The 23,813-nt window shown below is 42.6% G+C and overlaps 1 protein-coding gene and 1 long non-coding RNA gene across 2 annotated transcripts; both read left to right on the top strand.

Moving 5' to 3' along the window:
• The first annotated feature begins 53 nt into the window (after positions 1 to 53).
• On the top strand, positions 54 to 13,511 carry NDUFA8 (NADH:ubiquinone oxidoreductase subunit A8). Its single transcript, XM_036432901.2, has 4 exons — positions 54 to 209; positions 6,306 to 6,469; positions 9,998 to 10,163; positions 13,197 to 13,511. Exons 1-4 carry the CDS (start codon positions 159 to 161, stop codon positions 13,332 to 13,334), a joined length of 519 nt encoding a protein of 172 aa, XP_036288794.1. The 5' UTR covers positions 54 to 158; the 3' UTR covers positions 13,335 to 13,511.
• Positions 216 to 4,262, top strand: LOC123652111. Its single transcript, XR_006741216.1, has 2 exons — positions 216 to 442; positions 4,206 to 4,262. It is a non-coding gene; the product is annotated as an uncharacterized LOC123652111 (long non-coding RNA).
• Positions 13,512 to 23,813: the final 10,302 nt, after the last annotated feature.

Genomic DNA, 23,813 nt, shown 5'->3' with positions numbered 1-23,813 from the left:
CACGCTCCCTGGCTCGCAGACGCGCGGAGCAGTGCGCACGCGCGCCGCCAGCTGCGCATGCGCAGGCGCAGGTGGCCCTTGGCGGTCGAAAGGGGAGTTCAAGGAGACGGGGGCGACGCGGCTGCGGCTGCCTCGTCCGGGTCGGGGTTACCGACATCATGCCGGGGATAGTGGAGCTTCCCACTCTGGAGGACCTGAAAGTGGAGGAGGTGAGACTTGTCCGGGAGGCAGGCAAGCGGGGCATATGGCTGAAGTTTCCCGGCCCTGGGCCCAGCCCTGCTTTAATTCAGCGGACCCTGGGCCCAGGTTCCCTTACCCCTGACCCCCCAACACTAACCGGTCAACCCCCCGAACGCCCTTCCTCGGCTCCGGGAGTCGCCACTCCAGCCCGCTGTGGCTCGAGAACTCTCCCCCCTCCCCCACAGCGACCTGCTTCCTTACTGTGAGTTACAGTGGGTCCATTTTATTAAGCACCAACCAGGGGCACTTCACTTACTTTATGTCACTTAATACCCAGACCTCCCTGCGAAGTAAGTAAGCAGCCCGGGCTGCTCACAGTCAAGGGAAAGAGAGAGGCACCTTAAAGTAGCATCCTCGGTGCAGAGTGCATTAGAATGGAGGTAGAAACCCGCAGAAAAAGGAGATGATGGTATTGGAGAGTGAAGTTGCAAGCAGCAATAGGACATTGAAAGCACTCAGTTATTCAAGAGGTACTATTTGAATAATTACCGAATGAACATACACTGGGAAATAACAGGTAATGTCCCTGCCCTCATAGAGTTTATAATTTAATAAGGAGAGAGATGTACGAGGAGCCAACTTCAACAAGTGGTTAGAGCTATGCGAAGTGAAGACAGTATAATACTAATTATAGCACCTCTGAGCAAGCCTTTTCCAGATGCCACGTGGGATTTCCGTGCATCCTTCCAGCAACGCCGAGGAAGGATGTAATTGGTCTCGCCATGTTGTAAGTTAGGAACAGGTCATGAGAGAGGACATGATTTGCCCAAGGTCACATGGCTGGTAAGTGGATGAGCTGGAATAGGAATCCAGCTCTGATTTTAAAAGCCATGCTTTTAAATGACTATTTTGGGCAGACCCTTTTCTATTTAGGAAGACAAGTGCTATTTGACATGTCTCTAGTGTTGGTGGGAAGCAGCAGTCGCTGAGCCGGAAGAGATACCTGGGTTGAGGCGGGACTGGGAAGCAACTTCCACAAGGCCAGACTAAGAATCTTGGACCTTATCCTATAAGTGAGGCAATGGGGAGAGGTGGGAGGTTTAAGGCATAGGACTGGCAGGATCCGGTAGAAAAAACGATCAGGCCACATTGAAGGAGAGAGCAGCAAGACTAAAATTAATGTGCCAGAAATTATATCCCAGGCGCTGTATTAAGTGGTTTACCTGCATTACTCCACTTAATCTTATATGGCTGTGATATGGCAACTATTATTTTTCTCAGATGGAGAAATTTTTAGTTGTGTTGAGGGTCGTCATCAAGTGAAATTTGCTATACGGTGGGGAGTGGGGGGGTGGTGGTTTCATCAAGTGAAATTTGCTAAGGGGGTGGGGCCAGTGGGGGGTGTTGCTGCCAATAGTCAATCTTCTGTTTCTTGCCCCATGGCGGCGAAGCTGGTTTACAACTTGCTGTGTTTTTCGGAACTTTAATTTGGTACAACAAACAACAGATTTCACTTTCTGCAAGTATCCTATATCTGGAATAAATTTGCCTTTAGGCTTCACACAGTTAAATTGAGAAGCAGGTAATCACATAAATAACTAAAATACAAGACAGAATAATTAAATGCTATGGGAGAGGGGCAGGCATGGTTTAAGCAAAGAGTATGATTTGCAGTTGTAGCTAAATTCTAGGCCTAACTGCTCAGTTACCTTGATTAGTCACTTTTAGCATTTGCGGACACCGTTATTTTATTTGTAAGGTGAAGTGATTCCAGCTGTGTAATTAATTTCCCGAGGCTATAAAGAGAACAGAGAAAACACTTCTTGGGCATAACGTAAGAATTACAAGCAGAGATGGAGTGAAGAGCTTTCTAAGCGAGGGTAGGATCTGAGCGAAGGTAAGGAGATGGGAGAAGGCAGCGGACCAAAAATGGGTGCTGGGACCAGGGAGTTCAGTGTTCTGAGAGAACAAGAAGCTCCCTTTTGAAGTGTCATGGGTGGAGGGCTTGAAAGGTGACTTGGATTCCCTAGGCTTTGAGAACCCCATAGGAAGTTCAGGCTTTTTGCTTCAGTTAAATCCGAATCCTTCCAGGGTTTTGTTGTTAATTTGTTTCAGTGGCAGAGTAAACTAAGAGTTGTCTTTTAGAAAATCTAATGCTCTCCTGAATTTGAGAGGACACGAGAAAGAGGAAGGCTAGTCTTGGTGACTAGTTATGTTGACCCCAATATAATTGGTGACTGTGCTTACAGAGAGGAAAGAACAAATTTGTCTAGAATTGATCAAACTTAGCCAAAACTTAAGGTATCAGAAGCAGGAAAAGTTGAGGAATCAGTGTCAGATTTGCAACCTGACATTGGGACCGAGAAAGCCAAAGAAGGATGAGGTTGAGAGGCAAGTTAAACACATTTCGGAACTCACTGACTTTGGAGTTACAGTACATCCTATGGAGAAGGTAGTCAGAAGCTTGAGCTGGAAGATCCTTGTACACATTGACAATTTTCAGTGAAAAATACAAGCTAATACGATGTGCTATCTATGCACTGTTCCCAATATATTAATCATGACAGTTCTATCAAATAGGTACTATTATCCTTCATTTTACAGAAATTAAGTAAAATGTAAGTCAGTATAAATTAAGTACTATAAAAAGAGGTGCTGCCCTGGTTTAAGGAAGAGAGAACAGGACTGGAAGATTGGGTGTAGATTGTAAGACTTTTTCTGCCTCTTTTCCACACCTGCAGACGAATATAAACCTGTGCAGTGAGGATGTTGTGAGGATAAATGAGGAAGGAGGTTGAGGTTCTGTGTTCTTTGAGACAAAGGGAGCTGAATGGATTTGAGAGGGTATTCACGGTGAGCAGCTGTGAAAGGAGGTTGTTTCTATTAGAATTCGTCAGTCTCAGTGAAGAAGCAGGTGGAGGAGATGATGACATTCGAAGTTCTGGGCCACCTCAGTGATAGCGATGTCATGGAAGAGGCCTGGTTGGAGGTCATTCTCTGGATTCTAGTTTTGTGTTTGCCACTGACCTGCTATGTCAGCTTGAGCACATCTGTTTTTCCTCAGAGTCATTGTGTGGTTCTCTTTATTTCCCTGTGATAGCAGATGTTACATGCTCACAACATGGGTGTATCTAGATTTTGGTAGGACCTCGACTTTTATAGGAAAGTAAAACAAAGAATTTCATTGTCCTTTGGGGCATGATAGCTAAGAAGGCATTTGAGTTATTAAATCAGCCATTTAAAGATTTTTAAAAATATATATTTTATTGATTTTTTACAGAGAGGTAGGGAGAGGGATAGAGAGTTAGAAACTTCGATGAGAAAGAAATATCCATCAGCTGCCTGCTGTACACCTACTTCTGGGGGTGTGTCCGCAAACAAGGTACATGCCCTTGACCGGATTCGAACCTGGGACCTTTCAGTCATGGGTGACACTCTATCCATTGAGCCAAACCGGTTAGGGCCATTTAAAGATATTTTAGTACATTTGACAAAGAAATAAATATAGCTAACTTAATTTTTAAAATATATTAAGCTTTAAAAAAAAAGTTTGCATCTTGATTTTTATTTTTCCAGTTCTTTATAGGTAATATAGCAAAACAAGTGTGTACCACTTTTAATACAAAATTTTTTTTATTAATACAAATTTTTATAGATTTTTAAATTTATTAGCATTGCCATGGCAATTTTCACTTATACTGTATCATAAGTAATTGCTTTGATAATTGTAACAATTGTAATATTAATAGGCATGGTCATAACTTTATTTTCCTCTTCCTGTAGTATATAGATGAATTATTCTCTTCATCTTTCTTTGCTTTTTAGCTTAGTAATAATTAAAGCTAAGCTGGATGAAATTCATAAAATAAAATTACATAATTTTATTATAGAAATAATAATTATAAATTTTTCACATAAAACTCAGTGGTATCATAAAACATAATACACTGTGACATTCTAGATTTTATTCTAGATACAATGGGTCAGTTTTAGAAAATTATTAATGTTCTACCTTACATTTATAGATTAATGAAAAGGAAACCTGAACATTTCAGTCTTTCCTGGTGGAGAAAATAACAGTACAACTAAACCAATTAGGATTAGAAAGAAGCGCTCTTAATGAGGAAAATCTAAACAGTATCCCAGATACGAGCAGCAAATGTCATTCCAAACTTTGAAGTTAAGAAAAAAAGCATGGATGCTGCCGGCATCGCTGTTCATCTGTGCTGTCCTGGAGGTTTGGGTCCAAGCAATAAGATGGGAAAGAGAACAAGAAAGAAAGGGTAGCCGAAACCGGTTTGGCTCAATGGATAGAGCGTCGGCCTGGGGACTGAAGGGTCCCGGGTTCGATTCCGGGCAAGGGCATGTACCTTGGTTGCGGGCATATCCCCAGTAGGGAGTGTGCAAGAGGCAGCTGATCGAAGACTCTCTCATCGATGTTTCTAACTCTCTATCTCTCTCCCTTCCTCTCTGTACAAAATCAATAAAATATATTAAAAAAAAGAAGAAGAAAGAAAGGGTAAATATCAGAAAAGAGAGGAAGCAGTTTCTATTTGTAAATAGAAATTTTTTTCATTAATTCTCTTGAGTTTTGCATCAGAATGTACAAGAATTCAGTAAGGTATAGCTAGAGAGAAGAGGCAATGTACAAATAAGCATGGACCAATTTGAAAATCTAATAGAAAAAATATCCTTGGTTATTCCTCAGTTAAAGTACTGAGGAATAAACAAGGAATGTGCAGGGTTCGTATATGAAGGAAACTAATTTTAGCCAAAGGACACAAGAATGACCTGAATAAATGTAGTGACATACTGCATTCTGGATGAGAAGGCATAATTCATGTATTCTTACCTTATTTGTAACTATCATATCCCCAGTACCTGGCCCAGAAGTGAATATTCAACAGTTACTTCTGCTAGATACTATTTTGGGTGCTTGGTGAACCAAAGTAAATGTTACAATTTCACTATAGTTTGACATCTTTTTGGAATCTGTGTTGAAAAATCCATATCCTCTTGGACCTTACATTCTAGCAGTCACACACAGGGTGACCGCTGATGCAAGTTTACATAGGATGATTAGAGGTGGAAAATTAGAACAGAGACTCAATAATGTAAAAATGCTCTTTTAATTTAATATATAACTAAATATAATGCAGTTCCATTGCTTTTTTTTTTTTTTTTATTTATTTTTTTTTTTTTGTGGAGGCCGGTGTTTGTTTGGAAGAATAGCAAAGACGATTTTGAGAAGGAGGAATAATGGGAAGGATAGTCTTCCCAGACAACAAAGTGTTCTAATAAGTTACAATAATTAAAACATTGTGGTACTGGCCCAAGAAAAGGTACAGAAGGCCAGCAAGGCCGTGGCTGCAGCAGCTCAGCTGGTAGATAGGTCAGTTGCTGCGCAGTTCCTCAGAGCCACTGTAGCTGCCCTGGTGCCTCAAAACAATGCTCTGGAATCAAGTGAGACTGACCTAGTTTTAGGGATGCTACCTGGGATATACTCTATAATTTTTTAAATTCACATTTTTTAATACTTTATCATTAGTAATAACTTGCTGGATGACATGATTGTACTGATGCTTTCTAGTCTCTCATCTTCTGTGATTCTGCAATCTTCTGGGAATTTTAGATATCTTCCTACTATTAGATATATTCTACTAGTTTAGTACCTGTATTAGGTAGGTATTAGATAATATTCTTGTGTACTCTGATATTCTTTCACTTCTGATCCTGGAGAAGAGACTCATGAAAGCTCCCCAGGGTTGATTTCTCTCATTATGCCCCAAAAGCCTCCATGTTTCAGAGCTCCCTTCTTTGCCATACAGACTAAGGATTCTGTTAGGGCTGCCATTTCCATGTCTCAATGGGGATAGGAACATCAACCTAAAGAGATGGTCATGAAGTGTATAAAGCCATGGATGTGAAAGAGCTTTGTGATCTCCAAAGCAATGTAAGTCACCAAGGCTCACTAGGACAGTCCCCTTGTCTTTACTTTTTTTTTTTTTTGGCAAAGTTGTAACAGCTATCTTTGTGTCCCCTCTGATCTGAAGACTGAGGTGAAGTTGAGAAGCCATGTCCCAGTCACAGATCTGTGGTCTTTCTCCCATTGCTCCTTTCCCCAGGTGAAAGTCAGTTCAGCTGTTCTTAAAGCTGCGGCCCATCACTATGGCGCTCAGTGCGACAAACCCAACAAGGAGTTCATGCTGTGCCGCTGGGAAGAGAAAGACCCGCGGCGGTGTTTAGAGGAAGGCAAGCTTGTCAACAAGTGTGCTCTGGAGTTCTTCAGGTAAACGTCTTTCACATCAGTGCCTATTTGATTGAACCATCCAGGTATATGTATCTCGGTGAACATCAGCTCATTAAAGGGAAGGATCATTTTTGTGACTAATGTTAGTAGGCAGAGCAAGTCTTTGAAATCAGAGAGACCAAAGTAAGCACACAATAACTGTTAGTTTTGTTATTTGTTTTTTGGAAGATTTTAATCTTCATGAATCTCAATTTAAAAATTATAGAATAATACCTATCTTATACAGAATTGTTAAGAAAAATTTGAAAAGGCACATAAGAACAACTCAGCTCAGTGCTCACTAGCAGGCATCCCTAGTTTGTTATCATGGCCATTACTATAGAACACACAGAGTGGAAAGAAAAGTGTGTTCAGAGTCAAGTTTTGGGTAGGCCACTGTGCTTGATACTATAAGTAAAAAATTCAGATTGTAGTTGTAGAAAAAATGTTTTACAGCCATATTAATCAGATCTCTACTAAAAGGGACTGGAATTTAATGCCAAGGGATTTGACTCATGCAACTGTTAAATCCAGAAATAGGACTGGCATTGGGCAGGGCTGGATCCAAGGCCTTAAATAATTTCAGAACAACGTGATGTTTTTTCCTCTCCTCCCCCGATCTCTTAGTTCTGCTTTGCTCTGCCAAACTCATTTTCAAAGAGACTCTTTCCTTGCTATAGCAAAAATGGGCACCAGCTATTCCAAGCCGCTATGCCACTTGCTTAGCAGATGTAGACACAGAATGCCAACTTTCCAGTAATATGAGCAGACCAGTAATATGGACTGAGTCTGATTGGCCTGGCTGGTTGACTCCTATGCCTATCTTTGAATTAGTTGTGTTGTAGGAGATAAAATGCTATGGTTGGTCTGGCCTGAAGTGGGAGTAGACTTAGCTTCATCTAAACCACATTGCTGAGAGATAGGAAGGGGTTGTTTCCCAAAGGAAAATTAGAAGAATGTTACAGAAGAATGGGGAATGACTGCTGGCGAGGCAAAACCCACAGATGTCTGCTAAAATGATGTTAAAGAAAAAAATCTAATTTTGTCACATAATAGCTGGTTTTCTTTTTTTGTTTCTGCTGTCTTTGTCCACATGCAAAGATATTTTTGTGGTTAAAATAACGTGTCTACATTTTAAAATTGATTTTTCACTTGAAACTGTTGGGAATGTTCTTTCAAGTTATATTTTCTTCATGGTCATCATTTTTACTGACTATATAATATTCTATTGGTGGATGAACCAACCATAATGTACTTGACCAGTTCCTGTTATTAAACATCATTGTTGTTCCAGCTTTGATTGTTTTGAACAAATGTGCAGTGATTACCTTTGTGAGTAGGTCTTTTTCATTTTTAAATTTGTTCCTTGACATAAATTTTCCAGCGGTGGAATTATTTTATAAAAGGCTTTAAACATTTTTACATCCTCAGCACTGTATCTAGATATACCTCACCAGCATTACATGCTGTTTAAATATTTGGTAGGTACAGCCGAAACCGGTTTGGCTCAATGGATAGAGCGTCGGCTTGGGGACTGAAAGGTCCCGAGTTCGATTCCGGTCAAGGGCATGTACCTTGGTTGCGGGCACATCTCCGGTAGGGGGTGTGCAGGAGGCAGCTGATCGATGAGACTCTCTCATCGATGTTTCTAACTCTCTGTCTCTCTCCCTTCCTCTCTGTACAAAATCAATAAAATATATTAAAAAATAAATAAATATTTGGTAGGTACAAAATGGTATTCTTGCTTGAATTTGCACTGATTTGATTTCTAACATTGCTTATTTTTTAAATTAAAAAAAAATTTTTTTATTAAGAGTTTATATAAGCCAAAACTGATGACATTGCCAGGAAATAAGATCTCAAATGCTCCTAGGGTTTTTATTTTCTTTATTATTTTTTAAAAATATATATATTTACTGATTTTTTTACAGAGAGGGATAGAGAGTTAGAAACATCAATGAGAGAGAAACATCGATCAGCTGCCTCCTGCACACCCCCTACTGGGGATATACCCGCAACCAAGGTACATGCCCTTGACCAGAATCGAACCTGTGACCTACAGAGCCTGCAGGCCGACACTCTATCCATTGAATCAAACCAATTAGGGCCAGATTTTTTATTTTCTGAGAGAACGTTGGAAAGCATTTCTCTTTTGGCCCAGAGTTAGTACATTGAAGTGGGAAATATTTGTGTGTTTTTGTTTTTCTTTTTGAAGAGGGAAATATTTGGATTCACGAGTTCCTGAGCTGTCTAATTGCCTCCAGGAGAGGAAGTTCTCACTGGTGAAGTTGCTTGTTATAAGTATTGGTAGATGACTGTTGGGTAGGGTGCCAGGGCCCAGAGCAGAAACTAAGTACCAGAGTAGTGGGTTTCAGACCTTCTTCTACAAAACTCCCATTGGAAACAGTAGCTCACTGACAGTGATTCGCAGTATCACTTGTGAATCACTTTTGTGCACCATGGAAATCCAGCCAGGTGAGGCTACAGGAAAATCAGAAGTTAACTAGGGCTTTCATAGTCCTTCTTTCTTCCTGTTGCACACTCCATCACCCCCAAGGTTATACTTGTACTCAGAATAGCTGGAAAGGGTATGTAGGAAACCGATGCCAGTGGAACCAAGCAGAAATACAAAGCAGATTTTTCTGTTTCTGTAGACCATCTCTGAGGCTCTTTCTGAGCCCTGATAAATAAGATTCCTATGTTGAGTGTAGAATATGTTGAGTCTTGAATATGACAAGCAAGTGTTCAAAATTATTCTTTTTTGTACAGGCGATGTTCTGCATTTCTTTTTTTTTTTTTTTAATATATTTTATTGATTTTATACAGAGAGGAAGGGAGAGAGATAGAGAGTTAGAAACATCGATGAGAGAGAGTCATCGATCAGCTGCCTCTTGCACACCCCCTTCTGGGGATGTGCCCGCAACAAGGTACATGCCCTTGACCGGAATCGAACCCGGGACCTTCAGTCCCCAAGCCGACGCTCTATCACTGAGCCAAACCGGTCCCGGCTGCATTTCTTCCATGGCCTCAAATACGGCTTTTACATGAAATAATGGTATTTTATTTTTGCTTTAGCTTGCATTTATTTGATTACTAGGAAAGCTGAATGGTAAGAGAAAGGGGATTCTGAAAAATAATTAATATGCTACTTTGCTTCTTCGTAGAGAGCACCAAATATAATTTTATTACTGACAACAGTAATCTCTGATTTTTGTTTTGTGCATTAATAGAATGAGGACCTTGAACTTTTGAGGAGTGTAGGGCATTCTGCCTCTAACCTGGATGCTCCCAGGATCTTCTGTTTGGTAGTTTGTATATTTGCTTTTTATAATCTGTCTCCTTTGCCATTATCTGTCAGCATGCCCATCTCCGCTTATGCCTCTGTCTCTTCTAAACTTGCTAAGTTGATAATCTTTAGAATTGGGTCTAAAGGATAAATAGGATCCAAGTGAGGAGGTCTGGTCTGTTCCTATTTTCCCCACATTTCTGTTTTTCATTGTTTTTCCCCTAACCTATCTTCTTTTCCAGGCAGATAAAGCGTCACTGTGCAGAACCTTTTACAGAATACTGGACCTGCATTGATTATAGCGGCCAGCAGCTATTCCGTCGCTGTCGCAAACAGCAGGCAAAGTTTGACGAGTGTGTGCTGGACAAGCTGGGCTGGGTGCGACCTGACCTGGGAGAGCTGTCCAAGGTATAAAGGGTGTCTTGCTGGCAGCTCACTCTGCTCACTTTCTCACTAAGGGGAGGTTAAGGAAGGAGTTGGTCAGAAAAAGGTTCTCTGCGAGTACAGGTATGATGTGAGAAATCCAAATTTACCCAACAGGTTAATTAGGGAGTGATTATACACAGTCCTGAGGGAGTTTGACAGAGATGCTCCTTTAAATAGATCTTCCAGCATGTGCAGATTTGTTTGTGGGTAATTAGCTAATTGAAGAACAGAAAGGAGTAGATGAGGATAAACAAGTGTTAGGGGACAGACACATTGTTGGTTGAAAATATTGAGGTTATGGTGGAATTCATTGGGGAAATAGGATCGGGGTTATGCCAGATTTTTCAGGAACATACCTAAGGTAAAAAAAAAAAAAGTGCATGCCTGTAGCTTAGACAGTAAGTTTCCTACCCTTTCTCTTGTTTTTCCTATCTCAGTTGTGATACCACCACCTGTTGAAACATCAGAGCTGGAAACCTGAATGTTGTTTTTCTTCACTTCCACTCTTTCTCCCTTCTTCATACAGTCATCATTCCTATAGATCAGCAGGAAAATTTTTTGAATTATCTCAGTGTCCCCACTTCTTGGCCAGGAGTTCCTCACCTGGGCTACGTGAATTTCTGGGAAGGGAGGTAGATCAAATCGGATTTTAGAAGACAGTCCATCCTCTGACATTGAAGAATTTAGGAAATAATTACATCTTCATGATAGGCATGATCTTGTGGAAAATAAATGTCACTGTCTTTTAAAAAAAACTTTTTAGGGGTTCCCTGTTGCCTGCTAGATAAAGTGTCCTCTCCATATCTTGGCATAAAAAGCCCTTTCTGATCTGACCCATCCCTGCTTCTTGAGCCTCATCACCCTGCAATCTCTCTGGGACAACATACATACCAAGGCATGGAGAGAAAACTCAGGTTTTGAGTGGAAACAGATAGATTTGAATCTTGGTTCCACTTCTTAATTGCTATAGGATCCCAAGCAAATCGGTTAAAATTTATTATCATATTATCACGTCTGGCACTTGTGTTAATCCCCAGTTTTCTGTGAGGATTAAGCCAGAGAGCCTGTGTGAATCTTCAGCCTTGTGCTGGGCACACAGACCAACAGTTACTGTCTGTTTCCTTCTGTGAGTGTGTATTATCTGTGGTCTTAAGCTCCGGGTCATAAGAAGATGGATGGCTTAGCAATTTGTTTTTGTTTTTAGTACCTGGCTTGATTATTTTTACTTCAGATGCCTTCTTTTGCTGCATTGAACAAATTTTTTTTTTAATAGTTGATAATTCTAAATTGGAAAGAGGTAGAACTTAAATATTTAATAAAATTACCTTTTCTCATTTCTGTCTTTCATGAAGAGAGAATTAATAAATCATGCTGTTAAGAAAGCATATTTATTTAGGAGTCTGTGTGTTAACATTTTTAAAACCCTAAAAAAAGGTATTATTTCCTTTTTTCAAAAGTTATTTCTTTAAGGGGTTATCAGTTTTAGTTATGCTGAAATCTGTATCCAGTCTCCGATCAGCTGGACAAAACCTGACTTATAACTCTGACATTTACCATGTACTTTTTTTTTTAAGTTGAAATTTATCCTTGTTTATTTTATTTTAAATTTCTTTATTGATTAAGATATTAATCATATTTGTCTTTATCCTCCCATTCCCATCCCACACCCCTCCCCATGCATGGCACCACCCCCCTGTTGTCCTTGACCACTGGTTAGGCTCATATGTATGCACACAAGTCCTTTGGTTGATCTCTCCCCTTTATCTCCACCTTCCCCTACACTCCCTCATTTACTGTGCACTTTTGTCTTAGGCAAGTTAGCCTCCCTGTCCTCATCTGTGAACTAGAGATAATAATGCTTCGTTGGGTGGTTATAGTAATAATTACTAATTGTGTACAGAAAAGCTCTGTTCATGATATAGGAAGACTAATCTGGTCATGTTATGTGGAGTGACTTAAAAGTTCAGACCTAGATAACCAGACAGTAACTGTGGCCTTGTTGTATCTGTCTTCTCTGGGCCTGTTTCCTCATCTTTAAAATGAGAACAGTTTCTGCTAGGTTTTCAATAGAGATTTTTGTGGCCATTTCAGGGGATAATGTGGGTGTAAACACCTTCCATCTCTCTCCCTGTTCTATAGTTCAGGGTTCCACCCTCTCACCTGGCCTGTGAGCTCAGCTCTCCACTTCTGTCCACTTTAGCTTCTACACCTTTCAGCCTGCAGATGTGATTGAGTTACTTCCCTGCTTCATGTTACCATCAGGTTAAAATTCAAACACCTTGGCATATCCTACCCTTCATCATCTGGCCCCTGCCTACAGTGTAGCGTGCTATGGAAAAGCACAGGCTTTGGATCTGGCTTTGGGAATTAGCTAGGTAGCCGCAGTGAACTCTGCAGAATGCCCCAGGGTGTGAGAATGAGGTGGAACAGTGTGCCCAGCATCATTTCTGACAGCACTGGGTGGGGTTAGGTGGGTGCTCTGTTTTCCTCCACTCTCCATGCAGCCTTTGCTTTGGCCATTGTAAAGACACGCCTCTCTACCTTCATATGGACTGTTTACTGGGAATCTTCCTGCTGGCTCCTGGTCATTCTTCAAGGTTAAGCTAAACATTGCTCCCTCCCCTCCTGAAATAGTCCAGGCCCCTAGCCCTCAGGACAGTTAGATGTGTGGAGTCCTTGCCATTCTAGCACTCAGTTTGTGTCTCTGTTACTGTAATTCGGTTAGGAAGTCGTTGTTGATTTTCTTGTCTGGCTCCCTCACTAGACTGAGCCCCTCGATAGCAGTGTATACCTTGTTCCCTTCTCTGTCCCAAACTTCTACCATGTGGAGTGACACAAAGTGAGCTGTCTTAATGTTTACTCAAGGGTTAAGTGAGTGTAATTGTGATTTGCTGGCGCTCAGAGAAGAGGAGTAGTTGGGGCAGAGAAGCAGAGAGGAAACAATGGAAAACAATGGGGTCACAGCCACTCCACCTGACTTTCACCTTTGCATCTTTTCCTCTTCACCCCTCGCAGGTCACCAAGGTGAAAACAGATCGACCTTTACCGGAGAATCCCTATCACTCAAGATCGAGACCAGAGCCCAACCCTCCGATAGAAGGAGACCTGAAGCCTGCCAAATATGGCAGCCGCTTTTATTTCTGGACCATGTAAAGATGGGTCCCTGGCCCCCACTCAGCCACATACCCAGACAATGGATGAAAACTCACATGCAGTTAGCATCGACTGATGGAGCTCTTTCCGGGTTCACAAACATTAACAGAAAGTTAATTTATGTGACTTGGCAGTTATTCTATACCATTTCCTGGCCATTAAAAATTTTAAAGGAAACAGTTGTATTTTATTATGCTTTATATAACCTTTTGGCCTTTAAAGACAACTTCCCCTTGTGTTTTCTCCTTGTGGCCCTGCCTGTTCCTCTCTCTCTGCTTTAAGTAGACATTTGCCAATGTGGCAATTTGGTGGTAGAGAAATGGCTATGATGGAAAGGCTTTGTTACCTGAGACAGCTGCTTGGGGCAAGGAGGGGAAGGCATTCACACATTTTGGAGTCTACTCTCTTTCCAATATGACCTCTGAAATAGATTTCCTTAAAGGTCATATAAGGGGAGCGTCCTGCATAGGAAAAGCAAGAAATGTTTGAGCCTGTGACTCAGGCCACGGGAGGGGCCTCCTGGCTGAGTCCTAGGCAGTTTTGCTCAGGCTTTCTTAAAGAACCAAACTTCCACCACTTCCCCTTGATATCCCATCCTCAAGCGTTATAACCCAGATGTTTTTCCTGATAGACCAGGGAGGTGGACGCTGAGCTCTCAGCTCCAAAGCCAGGAAGTCGGGAGGTCTGAGTGTCAATTCCAGCCTTGGGTGTGTTCCTTAACCTCTTGTGAGAGGTTGAATTTGAGGACAAACTAAAGGGAACATGCTTATCTACCTCCTGAGCAGGTTAAAGCCACAAGTATTTATAAAACTCTGGTTCAAAGCCCTATTAATGTCTTTATTTTCCCCTTTCATTCGGTTTCTTTTTCACTAGTGGGCTATTTCCTCTATATCTGACTGGGTCACTTTACACCTGGCTGTGGCTTGAAATTGCATACGACCCTGCATGTCATTTCAACTCCCAGGGCGTTGGTTTCCAATGTGCAGAGTTCAAAAATATGAAGTCATCACATAAGAGTCTTTCTAAAGACCATTCCAGCTCCCCTTCTGGATAGTCTAAGTGGGGAGATTGCTGAGAGGCCCTGGGCGGATGAGGTGCAGGACCCTTTGGCCCAACTGTTCGGACACTCAAGACAAAGCACTGCATGGTCTGCTCTCCTCTATCCTCACCCTATTTGACCCCACAGTTGGGATCATTTTAGGTGAGCCTTCCCCCCTCCTATTCTGCAAACATTCCTTGCCAGCTATCTTTGCCTCATTCTCCAATTTAAGGAAGAAAAATAATTCTTCATTAAAGAAAAGATTCTTACATTTATAAAATAGCTATAGCAACATCCCTTAACCTCTTGGAGGCCAAGTAATTGGGAGTCACTGATGTGAAAGTTTGGAGATGGCTCCAAGTTGGCATTTACATGATGCCTCAAGCTATGTGTTGCTTCCTAGGTCTCTTCTGCAAAGGAAGCTGGGGCTTGCAGTGTGTGCCTTGTGCCAAATGCTTTACATATGTCACCTTCAAAGCATAGAGCCTGTTGAAAACTGTTCTATTTGCCATGCCCATTTCACAGATGAAGGCACTAAAGCTTAGGGAGAAGTTTAGCCCCAGTCTTCTATGGGATGCAAACGAAGATTGTCTGGTTCCAACGGCCACACTCTTGTCCTTCAGAATAATCGGTGGCTTTCAGCCTTGGGTGCAGGCTACAATCACGTGGAGACCTTTAATTACTGATAATCTGGATCCCACCCCTAGAGACCCGGATTTAAAATGTCTACCTGGTGGCCGGGGTATGGAGTTTTTAAAAGCTCCCCAGATTATTCTAAGTTGAAACCAAGGTATAGGGCCACTGAGGCAGGTCCAGGAGGCTAAGTGACTATGCTGAGATATAAACCCAGATTCATCTGATACCAGACTCCATACTTTAAATATATGCCATGGCTTATGAATCACCTGGGGGTTTTAGAAACATGAAGATTCTGATTCAGAGGGTTTGGAGTAGGACCCACTCTGCTGGTCGGCAGACTGCACTTTGGGTAACCAGGTATAAACCATACTGTTTCTGAGTTCAGAATCTATGAATATCCTGCTTCAGTGTCCAGCCCTGGACACTCCCCGAGTGTTGGTTTACCTCAGAATCAGAGCAGCAGGTCCTAAACTGTTAATGTCTTTAAATTCAATTCTAGGATGTTTTAACTTTTGCCCAAGTTGGACAGCAGTTCTTGCCTTCCCTCCTCCACCCTCCACCCTCCACCCTCCCCACCTTGCTTTGAATTCCTTGAACAAAGAAACTAACTTTTGGCTTTCCTGTATTCTTGATAGAATTATACCACATCATAGCCTTCTAGGACCAAAGAGTCGATAAGTAAAGATAAAATTCCTAAATTCTTTCAGAACAAATGCATCTTGCAATTTCAGTAAGCAAAAGGTCACGGGACAATTTGGAAGTAGAGTAAAGGATCCCTGAGCAGGGCTCCAGATAATAGAAAAATCTTCCTGCTTGAGAATAATGAGGCTGATTCCTCACATTCCCAAAGGAATTTTATCTGCCCCCTTTCCTCGGCCAAGCCTGTTCCTGTCTTCCCTGAGTTAATGGTGTCTCCATCCTTCCAGTGTCAAAACATGAGATGCACCTTTGACTCCTGCTCACTCCGGTACCCGGCCCTGGTGAGTTCCTACTATTATCTCTCACATTGGGACTTCCTCTTTTATCTCACTGTCACTGTCCTGGCCTGTTTTTGTCCCCTTGCCTGGATTTCTAACACTATTTCTGATGCAGTCTCTTGCCTTCATCTCACCCTCCACTCCCTCCTCCACTTGCGGCATGTGCCTCTGCTGCTCAAAAACCTTCAGTGGCTCTTGAAAGGCCATTAACTACCGCCAAATCCTTACTGGAACGTGGATGCCCCGCAATCTGGCCCTCGCCTAGTTCATTGTCCCCACTGTTATCTTACTTCTTCGTACCATGTACTCTGTAGTCTCCCAAATGTCGTTTCTCAAGAGTATTTTCCAAATTCCAAGTCTTCAATAAAGCTGCCATCCACTTGCCAGGAAACAATTCTTTTCCCATCTCTGCCTCTTGAAAGTCTACCCATCTCTCAAGGCAAACAAGAGTGCTGTCCTCCCCAGGAAGTGTCCCCTTCCTACAGCCAGAGTGGCCTTTCCTGCTCCTTTGTTCCCCTGGCACAGTGTAGCCTGAGGGTTGAGCACAAGGGCTCTGGAGTGGGCTGGCTGGATCGGAATGCAGGCTCTGTCAGTTAATAGCTGTGTGATCCTAGGCAAGTTACTTAGCCTTTCTGTACTTTATTTCCTTCATCTGTAAAATGGGGAACAATAATAGTACCTACCTCGTGGGATGCCTTTGAGAATTTAATGAGTTATGCAGATGAAATGCATAATATTGTGTTGATAAATGACAGCAATTATTATAACACTTTATTTTTGTAGCACTGGTCATGGCACTGGGTCTCAGTCTTGTAAGACCTGGACTTCCACCTTATTTATATGTCTACATTTTAGTGCCCAGCACATGCCAGACATGCAGGATATGATCAACTGATACACCAGGTTTATCTCCACCCCCCCACCCCCCCACAATATATTTTTGTTGATTTCAGAGAGAAAAGGAGAGGAAGAGAAAGATAGAAACATCAATGATGAGAGAGAATTATTGATTGGTTGCCTCCTGCATGTCCCCCACTGGGGATGGAGCCCACAACCTAGGCATGTGCCCTTGACCAGAATTGAACCTGGTACCCTTGAGTCCACAGGCCAACGCTCTATCCACTGAGCCAAACTAGCGAGTGCTATCTTTCCATAGAACATCCATTTTTTAAAAAATATATTTTATTGATTTTGTACAGAGAGGAAGGGAGAGAGAGAGTTAGAAACATCGATGAGAGAGAGTCATCGATCAGCTGCCTCTTGCACACCCCCTACTGGGGATATGCCCGCAACCAAGGTACATGCCCTTGACCGGATTCGAACCCGGGACCCTTCAGTCCCCAAGCCGACGCTCTATCCATTGAGCCAAACCACCCTCTCCTGGCCACAAAATAACAAGTTATGTAGAGATAGGAGTGATTCTTTGAGATTAAACTGCCATTTTGTAAGTATCAAATCCTCACTGAAATGTTTTGGGTATAATAACAGATACATTCTTATACCCTGAAATGGATCATGATATACGTATTTTCCGGCGTATAAGATGACTTTTAAAACAAAAAAAAGTCAACCGAAAATCAGAGGCAAAAGACCAAAATTGCACAAAAATTACCTGCAGATCTTGACGGCAAAGTAAGTCTTTTCTTTGAAGAGGGGGGTAGTCTTATACAGCGAATATAGGCCTAAACCTATGTTTTAACTGTAAAATTAGGGGGGTCGTCTTATACGCTGGAAAATATGGTACTTGGGTTTTAGAAAGTACCAGCTGCCTCAGTTTGGCGGTTGTGATGTCTTTGTATGTCATTTATAATGTGTGTCCCATGCTATTTGTTTTAATAAGACAAATACTGACATTTACACATTTACTTACTTTGCAAAAATAAATTAAAACAAATTCAAGAGATTCGGGAGAGGTCCAGGAGGAAGCCCCGGGTGTCACATCTGAGAAGTGGTCTGTCTGGGAAACAAATGGAGGTTGTCTGCTTCCAATGGCCTTCAGCATCGTTGAATCTCGCCTTTAGTGCACACTGGAATCACCTGGAGACCTTCAAATACTGCTGTCTGGTTCCTACCCGTGGTTTTCTGGTTTAATTGGTCTGTGGTGTGGCCTGGACATACAGATTTTGTAATAACGATTATGACTCTTGCTCATTTATACTCAGTCTTTCTTCAGTGGGAGAAAAGGGGATATAGTTGCAGCTAGAACCTTGGGAATCTATTGATTAACTCTAATCTATTGAGCCAATATTTTACAGCCTGCCAGGTGCTAGTTAGTGTGCCAGACATGGGTGATGAGCAAGACAGGCAGGGCCCTGCTCTTGTGGGCATCCAGCCGGTGGTGGAGGCAATGACTAGGTAAATACCGAAACAAGGTGGTTTCAGATGCAAAGGAACCAAACAGGTTCAGATAAAAGCCAGGAGCTCAGGGATGCGGGAGGGTGTGTTTAGGAAGAGAAGCCATGGAAGCTCTCAGAGGAAGCTCTGTTTGCCTTCCTCCCAAAGGGTAAAGAGGAGCCAGCCAGCTCGGGAAGAGTGTCCCAGTCTGAGGGAACAGCAGAAGGAAAATCCTGAGGCAGGATAGGGCTCGGTGCTTCAGGAAGTCTGGCTGCAGTATGTTTTTGTGTGTTTAAGCATGTTTTTGTGCAGTTGTGGCTTACTTCCCCATCTTTAATCTGACAGGCACACTTCCTGACAGGTGTCTACACAACGTTCTGGATGACGTCCACACTGCTCAGTGTGACAGTCAGTCTCGCCAGAGTCTGGCTCAGATTCCTGCAGCTTCATCTCCTGCGTGTCTCCCCCCACACTCGATCCAAATGAGCTCTCCTCTGTGCCATTTCCCACAGCTCACCTTTCCTTGTGCTGGGTCCTCTGCCCAGAGGGTCTGCCCACTGCTTCTTGGTGAAATGCAGCTCAAAGTCCCACAACACTCCCCCCCCCCCCCCCAAGGTAAATGGCTCCTTCCTCTGTGTTCACGAGTATTGTGCCTTCTGGCCGTTGGATGCATTATGAGCAAGAACTGCATCTTGTTTTCCATGGCATCTGCCTCTTCACAGAATGGTGGCTAGGAATTAGTCAGCACTTGGTAATGACTTGTTCAGTGAATGTCACCCAGCCACTGGCCTTCCCCAAAGAGTGTAGCCTAGTTAAGCATTAAATGTGTGTCCTTCTGTGCAGAATAAACATGAGGGTGTTTTCTATTCAAAGAGAGGCTCAGGTTTCCCCTGTAACGATTAGCACCACCGCAGGGGAAAAGAGAACACTCAGGGTTTTTTAAAATTTTGTTTCCGTTTTATTCCGAAAGAGCTTTCCAAATCCCCATCATGGTCTCAGTAAAAATGCCGTCTGTGAACTGAAGGGGGAAGCGGAAAAAAAAGGTCAGACTCGGCTATGCTAATAGGAAATATAATTGCATGCTGGTATTCCTTTAATTTGAGGATTGAATGCAAATTAAGCAGATATGCCCTTTCTGGAAGCCTCGTTTTAATCAACTCTGTTGGAGGAGTTGGAGCAGAAAAGAAAATAATAGGAATGTTTCTTCCATCTGCAAACTAAGGTGTCACGTGATGTGACCATGGTTTGATGTACAGGCTTTATTTATTTATTTGTTTAGATTGTGGAGCGTGGAGCACCTTTGTGGTCCAGGGTCATTCCCAAGGATCGGAGGTTCCCAATGGTGAACTCAAACCAAAGAACTTTCAAGAAAATTCTTGAGCAGCCTTTCTTCCATGTCAGTGTGCTGGATAGCAGGTACCTGCCTCTGTCTCCATCTCTGACTTTGTCATATGACCTTGGCAAAACACGTTCATCTCTGAGCCACTTTGTTTAGCAGTAAAACAAAGTATTGAGCCAAGAGGGTAACTAGGCTCTTTTCCATGCCAAGGGTTATACGAAACATACTTTCTCTACTGGCCAACTTATTGGGGAGATGGTAGAATTTTGATGATCTTCTTGAGGTAGATCTAATCACCTGGGAGGTTCATTTTGAGATTTTTATTAAAATGAGAAGAGCATTTTGGGCCCTTTGTTGTTTTTCTAAAAAGTCACCCACACTGACATTTAAAGACATGACATGGAAGAGGTTCAGGGATTTTGTCATCCATCTCCCTAATTAGGAATCGTTTCGTGTAACTTTCTTGTTATCTGAGCCTAAGTTTGTTCAGAGGATTATTATGAAGGCTTTGATCTTAAAAGTCAAAGGACAGAAACCCTTTGGAGATCACAGCTAATTGAACCACCTTCTGACTGGGCCAAGTCCAGTTTGAAGCCCTCAGCCCTTGTACGTTCCGCTGGCTGAGACCTCAGGGTGGTGATGGAGTGGGAAGTTCCCCCCCCCCCCACCTCCCCCGGCCCTCCATCTCCCGCACTGAATCAGATAGCAAGCTCAGGAGTAACAGAGGGGAGCTGAACCAGAAGCCAAGGAGCCTGGAATGAGATAAACTGAGTCAGGGAGTGGTTGGGAGACAAGCATCTTATTTTTTATTTTTTTTAAAATATATTTTTATTGATTTTGTACAGAGAGGAAGGGAGAGAAATAGAGAGTTAGAAACATCGATGAGAAAGAGTCATCGATCAGCTGCCTCTTGCACACCCCCTACTGGGGATGTGCCCGCAACCAAGGTACATGCCCTTGACCGGAATCGAACCCGAGACCCTTCAGTCCCCAAGCCGACGCTCTATCCGTTGAGCCAAACCGGTCTTGGCGGGAGACAAGCATCTTAATAGAAACACCTGCAAAGGCTGTGTACTGGCAGTTTTCGGAAGAAAAAATCAGAAGGGCCACTAAACATATGAAAAGACGTTAAACCTCACTAGTAGAACAATGCAAACTAAAGCCACAACGAGATGCCATTTTATTAGTTCAGGAAACCCATAAAAGGTTAATAATATCAAGTATTGATCCAGATATGGGGAAACGGGTATTCTCTTACCCTGCTGGGAGGAGTATAAACTGATATGTTTGGAGGCCAATTTTCTGCACCATTCCATACCTGTAAAAATTTATACTACAGAAGTGCTGATTCAAGTACTTTAAGATGTGTACAAGGTTATTCATTGCCCGTTGCTTGTAAAAACGGACACTCAGGAGGAAACAACCTAAATGTCCTTTGGTCATAGCAGAGCAGTTGAATGAGTTGCAACAGTCAGACAATGCGATGCAGACCTGAGCAGCCAGTGAACAGACAGGAGTGACTTTCTATTCACATGAGAGCTGACTATGAGATATGGCTCCCTTTCTGTTGAATTAAAGGTCTAGTAATAATTAATGTCGTTTTCTAATACTTTTTTAAATCGAATTTATTTAAACAATACAACAAAATTTAATCAACAATATAGTTGCCGTTGTTTTCTACTACTTGTGCCCGACGCTCAGGAAGCATTTTAATCCCTCTGTTGTAAAATTCTTGTGATTTTGATGCAAAAAATTCGGTCAATGCATTTTTGAGGCATTCTTCATTATTAAATTTTTTTCCAAGAAGAAAGTTTTGCAAAGAATGAAACAAATGGTAATCGGAAGGGGCAATATCAGGAGAATATGCAGGTTGAGGGAGAACTTCCCATTCCAACTGGCGCAGTTTTTCAGCAGTGATTCTTGCAGTACGCGGTCGTGCATTATCGTGGTGAAGAATTACGCCCTTCCGATTAATCAGCGCGGGTTCTTTTTCTCTTAAAGCTTGGGCTAACCTTTCCAATTGGGCACTATACACTGCACTTGTAATGGTTTGGTTAGATGGTAAAAGTTCATAATGAAGAATTCCTTTAAAATTCCACCAAACACACATCACTTTTTTCGCTTGCAAGTCAGGTTTTGGCGTGGGCTGCAGAGCCTCATTTTTGTCCAGCCATTGAGGCCGCCTTTTCAAATTAACATACAGCACCCATTGTTCATCTCCGGTAACAATTTGCTCTAAAAACGGCAAACGGTTTTGACGAGAGAGGAGCGAACTGCAAATTGTGACTCTTTGATTACAGTTGTTGTCGGTCAACTCATGAGGAACCCATTTTCCAAACTTTTGGACTTTGCCAAGTGCACGCAATTGATTGGAAATTGTTTTTTGTGAACAATTTAAAGTTGTCGCAAGCTTTTGTTGGGTAATTTGAGGATTTTGCACCAAAAGAGCTTGAAGAGCTTCTTGATCAAAATTGGACACACGGCCTCGACCACTCTTGTCAATTAACGAAAAATTTCCCTCGCGAAATTTCTCAAACCAACACTGGCATTTTCTGGCGCTAACTGCATCTTGACCAAGAGCACTACAGATGTTTTTGCAGCCTCACTTGCTTTTCTTCCTAATTGGAACTCGTAAAGCATGCAGTGCCGAATATGCTCTTCATTCGCCATCTTCTTAACCCTAGTTTTGCAACAAAAACCAAACCAAACACAATTTTTTTCAAGCAAAACTTGTTAATTGCACTTCACACGTTCTGTAGATACCACGTGTTTGAAGGTTATGTCAATACAAGTCAACGCCAAGCAAGATTTTAAACGAATGTTTAAAAACGACATTAATTATTACTAGACCCGATATTCAGCGATTATTTGTCCCCAGGTCTACCTGTCTTCCTTGTCTTGAGCATCTCAAAAACAGGAATTGTGTGTATGTTATCTCTGGCAGAAGCAGACTTTAAACTGAGACCTGATTACCTCCAAAACCTGGGGTCATTGCTTCACTCCAGGCTGAGCTGTTGGTTTGGAGTTGGTGAATGGGAGAATTGGAAATGGGGGGAGAAAGAGGGTCAGGAGAGAAAATGGAGAGAAGTGGCTTGCTCAAGGCCCTTCAGCTCTCTCCACTTACTTGGCAAGCAGGATCCAAATGGCTGCTCCATCTGGTGACTAATGAGATGGTTCAGTCCTCTGCTGGACTGGAGAATACTTCCCTTCTCTGAGGTTTAGTTTCCTACTCTGAGAAACAAGGGTAACAAGCGTGGCTATGTTGATTTTGGTAACAAGATGATCATACAGTGCCTGGCACCACATGGATGCACAGTAAATGTGACCCCCTCAAGCTGACAGGTGCACCCAGCAGTGAGGTTGATTGACAAGCTGGACAGGCAGGGGAGCCCAGGTTTTCTAGAGAAAGGGGAGGAAGGCTGATGGAACACAATGCCCCCGGAAGGCATCCCCTGTGCAGCATTCCCTGTGAGTCAGATTTGGGCTAATTGGCCCACAATGATGCCAATGAAAAGGCCATGTTCCAAAACAAAAACACCCACCCAGCTCCCAAGCCTGGAGACAGCTTGACTCAGTGGATAGCTCTCATCTTTGGGGAGGATTCCAGCCTGTGGGTGGACAGGGGATGCAGGGGCCCTCTTGTGCTGCATCTAGCCTCCCACTTGTTGACAAACCCAGGGCCAGAAATCTCACAGGAGACTGGACTAACTCACAGGGCATCAGAAGAGAGAGGACTTCAGAGACCAATACATTCCTTTTACTTCACATATAGGGAAATTAGGGCCCACAGATGGGACAGACTCAGATAGAAGCAATGCTAGGACTGAGCTTTGACTTCCAACTCCCTACTTTGGACTACCTGTGGGGCTGCAATCAGAATTAAAAAGTTGTGCTGAGCTGGTTGTGTGGACAATAGACAGGAAGGACTTGCCTGCAGGGGGAACAGCGTGAGCCGAGGTCTGAAAGTGGGAGGCCCCTCATGGAAGCGGTAATAAGCACAGCTAACATTTGGTGCCTACTCTTTGCTGGGCACTGAGCCAAGTGTTTGACATTTATTGGCCCATTTACTCCTCATAATGGTGCCGCAAAGTAGGTATTCTTGTTGTTCCTATTTTGCTCTGTTTCAGAAGAAACTGGAGCTCAGAAAGTTA

The sequence above is a fragment of the Pipistrellus kuhlii genome, unplaced genomic scaffold (assembly GCF_014108245.1).
Source record: "Pipistrellus kuhlii isolate mPipKuh1 unplaced genomic scaffold, mPipKuh1.p scaffold_m20_p_12, whole genome shotgun sequence".
Lineage (NCBI taxonomy): Eukaryota > Metazoa > Chordata > Mammalia > Chiroptera > Vespertilionidae > Pipistrellus > Pipistrellus kuhlii.
This window is presented reverse-complemented; position numbering and strand designations above follow the sequence as displayed.

Excerpts from the sequence above, each read along its gene's own strand:
- NDUFA8 (XM_036432901.2), top strand. The coding sequence starts at position 159 with ATGCCGGGGATAGTGGAGCTTCCCACTCTGGAGGACCTGAAAGTGGAG. Across the intron at positions 6,470-9,997 it reads TGTGCTCTGGAGTTCTTCAG|GCAGATAAAGCGTCACTGTG; the intron begins GTAAACGTCTTT and ends CTTCTTTTCCAG. Across the intron at positions 10,164-13,196 it reads ACCTGGGAGAGCTGTCCAAG|GTCACCAAGGTGAAAACAGA; the intron begins GTATAAAGGGTG and ends CACCCCTCGCAG.